We start from the raw sequence: 12,597 nt of genomic DNA on the forward strand, positions 1-12,597 counted from the left end.
TTAATTGCTGGTTTGAAAGACACTGAATTCATTTTCATTAAGAATTTGGCAACAGCTTCATTATGAAATTTATTCATTTTTACGTTATTGATTTGAATATTTATATAATTTAATTAAATGAGATCTAATATTATTTAAATCATTTTAATTACTTGTTTGAAAGACATGGAATGCATTTTCATTATGAATTTGGCAACTGCTTCATTATGTTATTAATTCATTTTTACGATATTGGTCCCATTTGAATATTTATATAATTTAATTAAATGAGATCTAATATTATTTAAATCATTTTAATTACTTGTTTGAAAGACATTGAATGCATTTTCATTAAGAATTTGGCAACAGCTTTATTATGATATTTATTCCTTTTTACGATATTGATCCCATTTGAATATTTATATAATTTAATTAAATGAGATCTATAAATATTTCAATCATTTTAATTACTGATTTGAAAGACACTGAATTCATTTTCATTAAGAATTTGGCAACAGCTTCATTATGAAATTTATTCATTTTTACGTTATTGGTCCCATCTGAATATTTTTATAATTTAATTAAATGAGATCTATAAATATTTCAATCATTTTAATTACTGGTTTGAAAGACACTGAATTCATTTTCATTAAGAATTTGGCAACAGCTTCATTATGAAATTTATTCATTTTTACGATATTGGTCCCATTTGAATATTTATATAATTTAATTGAATGAGATCTAATATTATTTAAATCATTTTAATTACTTGTTTGAAAGACATTGAATGCATTTTCATTAAGAATTTGGCAACTGCTTCGTTATTAAATTTATTCATTTTTACGATATTTGTCCCATTTGAATATTTATATAATTTAATTAAATGAGATCTAATATTATTTAAATCATTTTAATTACTTGTTTGAAAGACATTGAATGCATTTTCATTAAGAATTTGGCAACAGCTTCATTATGAAATTTATTCATTTTTACGATATTGGTCCCATCTGAATATTTATATAATTTAATTAAATGAGATCTATAAATATTTCAATCATTTTAATTACTGGTTTGAAAGACACTGAATTCATTTTCATTAAGAATTTGGCAACAGCTTCATTATGAAATTTATTCATTTTTACGGTATTGGTCCCATCTGAATATTTTTATAATTTAATTAAATGAGATCTATAAATATTTCAATCATTTTAATTACTGGTTTGAAAGACACTGAATTCATTTTCATTAAGAATTTGGCAACAGCTTCATTATGAAATTTATTCATTTTTACGTTATTGATTTGAATATTTATATAATTTAATTAAATGTGATCTAATATTATTTAAATCATTTTAATTACTTGTTTGAAAGACATTGAGTGCACTTTCATTAAGAATTTGGCAACAGCTTCATTATGAAATTTATTCATTTTTACGATATTGGTCCCATTTGAATATTTATATAATTTAATTAAATAATATCTAAGAGTATTTCAATCATTTTAATTACTTGTTTGAATAATACTAAACGCATTTTCATTAAGAATTTGACACCAGCTTATTTATGTAATTAATTTATTTTCACGATATTGGTCCCATCTGAATATTTATATAATTTAATTAAATGAGATGTGACATAAGTTTAATCATATAAATTACTTTTTTGAAAGACACTAAATGCATTTTCATTATGAATTTGGCAACAACTTCATTATGAAATTTATTCATTTTTACGTTATTGGTACCATTTGAATATTTATATAATTTAATTAAATAATATCTAGTATGGGATCCGCGGTTTAAAAATTTTAATTTTCAATTGTTTATATCGAGCCAAAAATTATTCTTTCATATATTTTAACATTACATTGGCTGCACATTATGATGGTACCATCAGCATACCAGCGTACAAACTTTTCGATGTAACAAGCGCGCTCTATGCGCGCGTTATTTATTGATTTGATTGAAAAAGATTGATATCTATATATAACGTTTGTTTTAACTTGATTAATATTTTTTGACAGAAATTATCTGATTAAAGCGTTAATTTGCTAAATACATTTTAAAATGAAAATATGTTACAAAATAATAAAATAATAATATTTTACAGAAGGAATTTTCTTTTAGAATTTGATTTAAAATTTAAGACTTTGAAGAGACTTTTAAAACACGTGCAAATAAAATGTTTTACGACTTACACAGGCCTTAATTTTCGCAAAAAACGTTTAAACTTTAATTCAAAAAGTAAGGTTTGTGTAAGTCGTTGAGCATTTTATGAGGACTCATTTTGTTTGTTTTGAAGAAATCTTTAAATGATCGTTAAAAGTTCGTCTTGTAGAGATCTTTAAAAGAACGTTTAAACTTGAAAAGATTAAGGCCTCTATAAAGCCCAGAACATTTTCTGTCGGCTCATTTTGTAGGTCTTGAAGAAATCTTTTAAATATCTCTTCTATACAGCCTAAAACAAAAAATGTTCTATTAAGCTTTATAGAGGCCTTAATCTTTTCAAGTTTAAACGTTTATCGGACAAATTCAGCAAACTATAAAATTAAAATAGCATTATGTTGTGAATAATATGTTGTAATACCTTATCCTCGATTAATATTTTTGTTACAGAAATCAGCTGATTAAAACGTTAATTTGCTAATTAATTTTTAAAATAAGAATATATGTTATAACATTTAAAATAATAATGTTTTTAATAAAAACATATATTATAATTCCTTAAACTCGATTAATATTTATGACAGCTATCAGCTGATTTCTGTCAAAAAATATTAATCGCAGATAAAGCATTATAACATATTATTTATAAAATTATTATTTTAATTTTTATAACATATTTTTATTTTAAAATTTAATTAGCAATGTAATGCTTTAATCATCTGATTTCTGCCAAAAAATATTAATCAAGTTTAAACAAACTTTATATAAAAACATCATTCTTTTTTATATAAAATCGATGAATGACGTAACGCGCGCTTGTTGTTCTAGTTCTTTTTTGTAAAAGACATATTAGTGCGATTCTCGCAAGTATTGTTGCCTCTTCTCCGCGAAAATATTTATCAAGTTTAAAGTATTATAACATATTATTATTTTATTAATTTTATTTTGGACTAACTGTCAAACTGCTAACTGCTAAGGCCAGATCTACAATAGGTGTAATAAGCCCTAAGCCTTAAGAAATTAATCAATTACAGTCACGTTTTCTCCTCATACTTGACTGTAATTGGTCAATTTCTTAAGGCTTAGGGCTTACTACATCTATTGTAGACCCGGCCTAACCCTCGCGATGACAGCCTTTCGATGCTACGAATATAATACACAACGCAAATCGACAGAGAGCTAATCAGCATTGCGGAAAAGAGGCAACAATACACTTCGAGACTTTCGAGATGACTTCGATACATTCGAGTGGACTGCGATACATTCGAGAATCGACTTTTAACTTTTTTAAAGAAAGGATACATTTATGTACACATTTATATATATATACATTTATGTACACATTTATATATATATATACATTTATGTACTCATTTATATATATATATATATATATATATATATATATACATTTATATACTTATAATATAAACTTATTTGTCCGCAATTAATATTTTTTGACAAAAATCAGCTGATTACTGTCAAAAATATTAATCGAATTTAAAGTATTAAAACATATATTATTATTTAATTTTATTTTATTTTGGATAAACTGTCAAATTGCTGACCCTCGCGATGATAGTCTTTCGATGCTATGAATAAAACGCACAACGCAAATCGAGGCAACTAATTAACATCGCGAAAAAGAGGCAACAATATTTGCGAGAATCGACTTAACATGACTTTCTTTAGGAAAGGAACACAAGCGCGCGCTATTCTTCAATTTTATGTTAAAAGGAATGATACAGAAATCAGCTGATAATTGTAATAAAGCGTTAATTTGCTAATTAAATTTTGAAATAATAATAGGTTATAAAAATTAAAATAGTAATATGTTGTAAATAATATGTTATAATGCCTTATCTGCGATTAATATTTTTTGATAGAAATCAGCTGGTAACTGTCAAAAATATTAATCGAGTTTAAGGAAAATTATAACATATTATTTAAAACATATTATTTTAATTTTTATAACATATTATTATTTCAAAATTTAATTCGCAAATTAACGTTTTATTACAGTTATTATCAGCTGATTTATGTTCTAGGACTTATACAGGCCTTAATTTTTGCAATCAAAGTTTAAACGTTTTAAAAAATCTCAAACTTTAAAAAAAAGAAATGTTTTTGTCAATGCATAAAAGTAAAATTATATACTGATAAATATAAATTATATGTTATATTTTTATCTAAGAATTTATCATATAAAATTGTGCATATTACTGTAAAGTTCCGATCTCTTTGCAAAATATATTCTTCTAATAACTTACATGATATATTGAAATATAAAGGAATGGCGCGCCTGTAACGCGCGCTTTGTAATACTCTAGTATATAAATTCACCAAAAATATTGCATTAATTATTTCAACTAATTGTAAGTGGTAAGATTGGATGAAATTGAATTAATAAAATCTAAAATGATAAAAATTAAAAAATATTAAATATTATAATTATATAATTTATGAAAAATTATAATCACAATTTTTTAAATAAAATTTATAAAAAGATGATTTAAGCCGAAAATATACAGTTAAAATCATTCTTAAATAATGTGTAAAAAATTATTATATAATAAAATTTAATAAAAGAAATTTAAATAAAGTATATATATATATACTTTATATATTTAAATATATATATATATAGTATATATATGCATGCACACATACACACACATACACACACATAAAGTTATTAGAGATTAGATTTATTATAACTTTGCATTTATTTTTAATTTAATTACGATACATCGATGGCATTCTTTATAATATTCTGCCTGTACATTTAACAGAAGCAGAGTCAAAATCGAAACAGCATGCTGCATTATGCTAATGAATCAAAATTTTATAGTTTTTAATTTCATTAACTTTGCATTTATATGATTCTCTTTTTCTGTTCCCTGAGAGGGAAAATTCTGATTCAAGATATCGTTATTCGTTACGTTTTTATTTCACATATCGCACACATATTGTTAGAATTTAATCTAATTGTTTATTCTAAAGTGGGTGAAATGAAAATTCCTTTTCATCTATTCTATTTTATGCAGCCTCTCTCTCTTTCTCTCTCTTCTTGCGTATTGATTAACTTTTCAAAATAATATTACATTAATTTTCTGTGAGATAGAAGAGTCATATCTCTGCGTTGGCAAAAAAATTTATTTATTTCCGAAGCTTCGCGTCGATTTTCTCAAATATTCTCAAAAATTTAACGAGCATGCAAGCAGTAACGATATCAATCGCTTAATCTTCCATAACGACTACATCGTTATCGTCGCAATGCGATTGATCTTCTTGAGAACGAGTTTCCTCGACATTAGGACTGTCATCGCTGTCTGAGGACGAACTGTCTTGCGGCATCTCGATGCCGTGAGTTAACAGATTGGTTATCCTCTCAACGTCGACGGTATCGTCCTGCTCGTGGATCTTCTTCAGAGCATTCGACACTATGCAAAGGTCGCCTCGCAATTCGCTGACTACAGCCGTAATCTTCTGGGCATCTGTCAATACCTCTACTGACTGGGTATACGGATTGTAGCGTATCCCAAATGGTCGTTGAATCTGATTAGCAAACGCTCTGGAAAAAGTATAAAGAGTAATATAATCACATTTGTTCTTACACTTGATTTAAAAAAAAGAGGACACGCGTTTGAATAAAAAATTCAAGCAAGATATATATAATATCGCAGAAAAGACACTTGCCGCATTTTTTCTTTTGCTTCCTCTATGCTGTCTGTATAATAATACGCATTCTGGAACGCAGTGATAATGCATTCTTGTTTGCACGTGACATCCGGTTCGAATCTCATAGTTTTTTCTGGCGCGGATACCGCGTGTCTCAATTCCGCCACCGACGAAAGCAGACCGGCTCCATAAACGCGAAACATACCATCCTGTTTACACAATCCAAACTCCACGGTAAAGAAGTATAGCTGGAAAAATGGAGGTCATTGTACAAATATGATAAAAAATAAAATATCTGCATATTCGCAGATTCTTACAGTTGCCAATTTATCTATGTCTTCATCCGATGCACCGAGAGAAGCCAGACCAAGTTCTTGAGAAAATTGCGCGAAACTTGGATTGGCAAGTAGAGGCATGTGACCCAGCAGTTCATGACAACAATCTCTATAAATTGTGGAGTAAATTATTTGTAAATTATTGTAAATTATAGTTAATTTTGATGTCAATGATATAATGGACAAAAACCATAATTAAGAAAGTTTATTCATTAATATTCATAAATATTTATTTTGTAAAAAAATATTATTTACATATTATTTGCATTTTATAAAAGAAAAATGTCATATACTTACGGTTCCGGTGTGTAAAATGGATCGGAAGAGTGTCGAATATATTGGGTGCAATGGAACACGCGAAAAGCAAGTCCAGAAAGGAAATCTCGCGGAGTGAGATAACCCGCGACCGGACGAAGTTGAAATCCCGTCGTTCCTACAAATATCGATCTTCGTTTATATAAACGCGTTATTCTTATTTTTTATCATAAAACATTGATAATATAATTATACAGAGATCTCTCATACTCACGCTTTAGAAAAGCGTTTACATCCTGTAGTTGCGGTATATTGTTCTCTCTATAAGACAGATGAGATTAAAAAATATTTTATATTTTTCTTATTCTTATTATTTTTTTCTTATCTATATTTTTTGTATTCTTACTTTTGTATTCTTATTTTTTTTTCTTATATTTCTTATAAGAAGCTATTTTTATAAATTGCGCGATATCAATACTTACATATATTTTTTTAAATAAAATCATACATAAATATAAAACATCATTATATAAAATATAAAAAATTATTGTAATGGATAATTATTTATTTTTAAGAAAATTATGTTTAAATATATTTTATGTTAATTCTTTTTTTTATATACCTGTATCCGCAATACTTGACTAATTTCGGCCAATTTTCCAGATATTCTTTGCACGCGTGTTTTTGATAGAGTTGGTGTAGTTCACGAAAAACAGTTCCCCTAAGACAAAGGTATTTAAGAGTTGTTATATTACGTATAATTATATTTTATAATTTTTTTGTTACATATATATATATATGTATGTGTGTATGTATGTGTGTGTAGTTTTTTGTCTCACATTACGTGTTATTATATTAATGTTTTATATGTTGAACATGTATTTTTAATTTACCGCGACACATGTTGAATGATGTTTCTTAAGCGTTATTAAATAAATTAATTATTGTTATCAAATTATTCGAATGTTTGACTTCTGCCGAAAAGCTCTCTCGTTCTGATTAAGTTTATTGAAGTTGCAATGTTTGTTTCGTACATCATTGCATTCGAGTCAGAGAGATTGCATTAGCCGAGTTGCTACTTGATACCGTGTCGAGGATAAATCAAATTGACGCAATTAAGGGTGCATTCAGCGTGCCAATCTTACTTCGATTCGCGCTACAATGAGACGTAGGAAGAGTGAGAGAACGAGAGAGCGAGAGAAAAAGAGAGAGAAAGGAGAGACAGATTTTATCTTTTCTTAATGAAAGATGAGATCGAAGATATCGAACAAGTTCTGTATAACTTAAATATCGAGAAATCATTTCTTTTATTCATACTAATTGCCTTCATGTACGCGAAAACACGTTCGCAGTTTCGTTTGTAGTTTCACGAGAAAAAGTTGTAAGCCGTATCTCGAATGGTGACATCAATTAATTCACGACTTATATGTTATAAATGATTTTTAATATGTTCGCAAAAGGAATTTTTCGGAATTTTTCTCTGTGCATCTATTATTTTTAATTTGAGAAATTATGCAATTTTTGAAAATTTCTTAAGTTATATTTTTTCACTCTTTCTTTTGAATTTTTTTGAATTTTTCTGACATTTTAGAAAGCAAAGTTTATTAAGTAAAATTTATTAAGGCGAGTTTATTAAGCAAAATATATATATTTTTTTAATCAAGAAATATATAATTTTTGTGTGGAAGAACGTACCAGGTTCTGATTTCTTCCGGTGTATATTGCAGCCTGGGTATCGGTTGACCACTAAAATATTATGTCATTTGTAATTAGAAAGAACGCTTATGTATAAAACCATTACTTTACTTACTGCCTATAATTATAGGCAATCTCGGCAAACTCCTCGCGACGTTTACGATACACAGGATCTTTGAAACCCTACAATTGTAAATTAATTTTTTATTAAAGCGAGCATAAATTCGAGAGAAAGTTGCTGATATAACAGGATTTCGCATGCAGGAAATTATATTAGAAAACGTACGGGATGATCCGCATCCAATTCTGAGCCATACATGAGAACTTTTTGCGCACGATCGAGGTCCGATATCTTTCGCGGGAACCAGGGCATGTCTACTTCACTAAAATCTATAAAATCGGAATTCTATTGCATCTTAGCAACACGTGATAAGATATTCCATTATCAAATGTCTCGGAGAAGACAGAAACAATAAAAATGTCGTACAGTAAACTTATGACTTTCAAATGTAGCCTTCGCTAAAAATTAACACACTCTTAGTGAATTGTGATAATCTAAATTATAGTTTTTGTGAAACAATCAGACTCCTTTACTTTGAATCATAATTAAATGTATTTACATATTAAATATATAATGATGAGAAGAGCACTTTTAACAAATAATTCAATGTAGTTATTAAATAATTAAGTTAAAGTTTAATTTAAAATTACTTGTTTAAATATTTAACAAGAGTTACTAAATTAGATAATTATTGAACTAATACAGTTTTTAATTTATGTTAACTAATATAATAATTGAGCGAGAAGTATAAGGCTGACTAAAATTGCATTTTATCGTATTGGAGCTTTGTTGTCAAGTAATAGACATACAATAACATATACATAGAAAATAGTACACGGACATTAGCGTTGCATTTAATTATATTTCAAAATAACAAAAAATAAAAAAATTTTTTATTGATATTCTTTACTGCGTATTAATGGAGACTCACCGAAACTTGTCGCGGCCGAGAGGGAAGGTGCGCGTGGTATATTTCCGATTTCTTCATAATGGGCAAGATTGATAGCCGCTACTTCGCGGCTCAGCATTTTCATTAACTGTTCCATCTTTTTTGAATCACATTCGACATCCACCATAATATCATATTCGGAACCGCGGCGCAAAGATTTTCTCGATTCGATATGCACGACGTTTATACCTAGATCCTTTGCATGACAAGAAAAATATGTTTTCCCTGAATATTTTTTTATAAACTTGCTTTTTAATATATGCGATACTTATTGCTCAGAATTTGGAAAACGATTCTCTCTGTGTATTATAGGCGCGTTGTAAATTTATAAATAATTTATCTGATATTTAAAGCTGCTTAAGAAGGCCGCCTTAACAAGAGTGTTCACAGTACGTTTTCAATTTTCGAATTTTGCAACATAGCAGGCAATGAAAAAAATGCAACATGTTGTTGAAAGTTTGATGATTTTATTGCAACATGTTGCATTTTTTCATTGCCTGATAATTTGTTTAGATTCACTGAATAATTTATTAAAATATTTGAGGCAAATATGATATAAATTTTAAGATTTGTAGACATATACCGAGAACGAAAAACATACAGAAACATACCTGAAATACTTGAAGAGCTCGCGCCAAACCACCGATTTGATTTTTCAGAGAAAATATCACAGAATTCTTGTTATCGTTGATTACGGCTTGATTACTTTCATCCATAGGGAGCTGAATGAACGAGAGAATACGTCTACTTATTAAGATATTTGTTTCAATTGGCTCATTTATTATCATGAATTTAATTTTAAAACACTTATTTTCAGGATGTTTAAACTTCATAAAATATAAGACTAAATTAATTATTCGAGTAAATTAAACAATAGAAAGTATTTATAATTTATTATAAATATTAACTGCATGTGATTCTCTTTAATTGTGTGAAAAATACTGACTTGTTATATAACAACAAAATAAAAATTTGTCTTTTTTTTTATATCGTCTGCTTTTGATTATATTATAACATACATTGCGCGATTTATGTAGAGGACTTCCTTCTTTGACAGCCCAACTTTCGCCTCTTCTGTATAGCCACACCCCGAGAAGACTCTTTCCTGATCCACTCATAATGATTTGTATGATAAAAGAATTTGCGAAACAATGTAACAAAAGAAATTTTCTCGTCAATAATTTCGTTTATCAATGAAATTTATTTCTCAATATTTGCGCGATATATATGGATTAATTTGTGACCGATTCACTGTCTTTCAGGACGCGAGCAACAGTGTGCCGGTACCATCCTTAACAGGTCCTCTTAAAACCTCGGTCTCCCCCGTTTGCGTTCGTCCTTCTCAATGACGATCTTGCCGTGATTGGGCGGTGCACGGCGGCACCAGCGATTCCCATTGGTTGGATAAAACTTTTCATGGGGTTGAAGACAAGTGTTGGCTCACCCCGTTTAATGGCAAGTGGTGCCGGTCCTCGAATGTATTTCCTACGAGTGACGTAACTGGAGCGAATGATACGAGCCCCGATAATGAAGAACGCGAGCAAAAGTTGCAAGATCTTCAATAACCGAGATGCAACAGGTTTGAAGTTTCTTTATTTTTATAATAAATTTTTACTTGAAAAATAAGACGCAATATTTTCTTTTTTTCTAAAAAAAGAAAACCGATGAAAAAAGATTAAGAAAGAGAGAGAGAGAGAGAGAGAGAGAGAGAGAGAGAGAGAGAGAGAGAGAGAGAGAGAGAGAGAGAGAGAGAGAGAGAGAGAGAGAGAAATATATATATATATATATATTATTCCAAAATTTACTTTACATTAATTAAATTTGGAAAATTTAATTAAAATTAAATATTAGGCAATATAAATAATTATTTATAACTGACTGGATTTTATTATGATTTCAGTAATTGTACATTATTGTAAAATATATTCATAAATTATTCTGCTTTAAAAAAAATCGTGCAATTATTATTATATTATATTATAGATAATATATTTCAATTATAAATTGATATAAAACATTATTGTATATCTTATTTTATAATTCTATTATTATGAATTATTAATAATTATGTATTTTCTCTTTCTTCTGTGTTCACAATCGCTAATCACATCGGATATTTTTTAGAAATACTTAGATTATATTATAAATATAATATCAGCCAAATTTCTTAATTTTATAAAATTATTACGGAATAGAATGCATTTTTTTTTACAAAATGCTTAGTTCAAACAATGTAGAATTATGTACTCTACGATTGCAAATATCAATCGTCAAAACGAAAAAGCGGTCAGTCGAGAAGGCGACTTCCTATCCGGAGGGGAGAACTTCTTCGACGAGGCGGTGATTTTTCGTTCTTGTCCTACTCCGAAACAAAGACACCATTTAATAAAAGCTCGAACGCCCGAGGAGTTCTCCTACTCCTGAGAAAAGTAGATGCGGCACATTACCAGTGTCCATCACTTACCACTATCAGCTGCTGTAGTTCTACCCTCGCTAAATTATACCGAGTGTTTCTCCGGCATTAAGCGAGATTGAGAGTATCGTTCGATCCTTGATACTTTTACCTTATCGGGATGCATTCCGAAGGCGTAGGTTCTCAAGGGTATCTCTCTTATGCGAATAATTCTGTCTGTTCTGGTCGTAGTAAAAAATAAGTTAATTATTTATTCAATCAATTTAATTTGCTATTAATTTTGTTATCTCTATTGCCGACTGCAATGTGAAAGTTTTGAACCTCTTACATTATGAAAATAGTGTCAAGGATTTTAATTAAAGAGTTAAGATTACAAAAATACGTTTTTAAGAATTAAAATTAAAAAAATAGATTAAAAAATTAGGAAATTAAGAAAGAAAGATATTTAAAAAATAAGAGAAGTTTAATGATTTAGTCTTTTCGGAATTATAGGAAGATCATCCTGTGCATACATAATTGTGCAATCGTATATGCACCCACATTGGTGGATCTATTCTTTCACATGTCAGTGACATGAGACATCAGTTTCCGCTATGACACACCGGCAAAGTTGAGAGACTACAGTAATTAACGTGGTGACATAAGAAGTTGACATTGAGACCAAAAGGGGAGAATAAGACACGTTGGAGAACACGAATTTAGCCTCTATCTTCTATCCCGCCACAAATGCCACTAGGTCAGACGCAATTCGATACTGGCAATTCCTTTCGCCTCGTGTCGTTTGAATTTTGCTCGAAGTTACACTAACGAGATTCTTCTCCGTCGTACAATAAAAATACGTTTAATTGCTACATCTATATCGTTTGAGCATTGATTTCGATTTTTCAATATTTATAATTCTCAAATGCAAAATGGAAATAAATTAATTAAAAAGAAACGTATAATTATATATTATATTTATTCTTAAATAATATTTCACAATCTCTTTTGTTCTTTTAAAATTATAATTTTTATTCTTTAGATTTATGCAATCTATATATTTTATATTTTTTTGGCTCTTTTTG

The 12,597-nt window shown here is 28.6% G+C and overlaps 1 protein-coding gene and 1 long non-coding RNA gene across 2 annotated transcripts in view; one reads left to right on the plus strand and one right to left on the minus strand.

Moving 5' to 3' along the window:
• Window positions 1-12,376, plus strand: part of LOC145933166 (uncharacterized) — a 65,470-nt gene extending 53,094 nt beyond the window's left edge. The window contains exons 6-7 of the long non-coding RNA XR_014424817.1: window positions 10,383-10,699; window positions 12,026-12,376. This is a non-coding gene — a long non-coding RNA (uncharacterized LOC145933166). The remainder of the gene's footprint in view (window positions 1-10,382; window positions 10,700-12,025) is intronic.
• On the minus strand, window positions 4,906-10,294 carry Trhn (tryptophan hydroxylase). Its single transcript, XM_083032697.1, has 12 exons — window positions 10,140-10,294; window positions 9,732-9,842; window positions 9,103-9,316; window positions 8,397-8,500; window positions 8,226-8,293; window positions 8,111-8,161; window positions 7,038-7,136; window positions 6,690-6,736; window positions 6,458-6,593; window positions 6,143-6,269; window positions 5,844-6,073; window positions 4,906-5,718 (listed from the first exon to the last, which is right to left on the minus strand). The coding sequence occupies exons 1-12, from the start codon at window positions 10,236-10,238 to the stop codon at window positions 5,385-5,387; spliced, it is 1,620 nt and encodes a 539-aa protein (XP_082888823.1). The 5' UTR covers window positions 10,239-10,294; the 3' UTR covers window positions 4,906-5,384.
• Window positions 12,377-12,597: the final 221 nt, after the last annotated feature.

Source organism: Prenolepis imparis, unplaced genomic scaffold (assembly GCF_030444845.1).
Source record: "Prenolepis imparis isolate NDT839.2.m4 unplaced genomic scaffold, iyPreImpa1.0 SCAF_2, whole genome shotgun sequence".
NCBI lineage: Eukaryota > Metazoa > Arthropoda > Insecta > Hymenoptera > Formicidae > Prenolepis > Prenolepis imparis.

Coding starts and splice junctions, on each gene's coding strand:
- Trhn (XM_083032697.1), bottom strand. CDS start 10,238: ATGAGTGGATCAGGAAAGAGTCTTCTCGGGGTGTGGCTATACAGAAGA. Junction 8,162..8,225: donor ATTGCCTATAATTATAGGCA/GTAAGTAAAGTA, acceptor ATAATATTTTAG/TGGTCAACCGATACCCAGGC. Junction 7,137..8,110: donor CCGGAAGAAATCAGAACCTG/GTACGTTCTTCC, acceptor CCTTTGTCTTAG/GGGAACTGTTTTTCGTGAAC.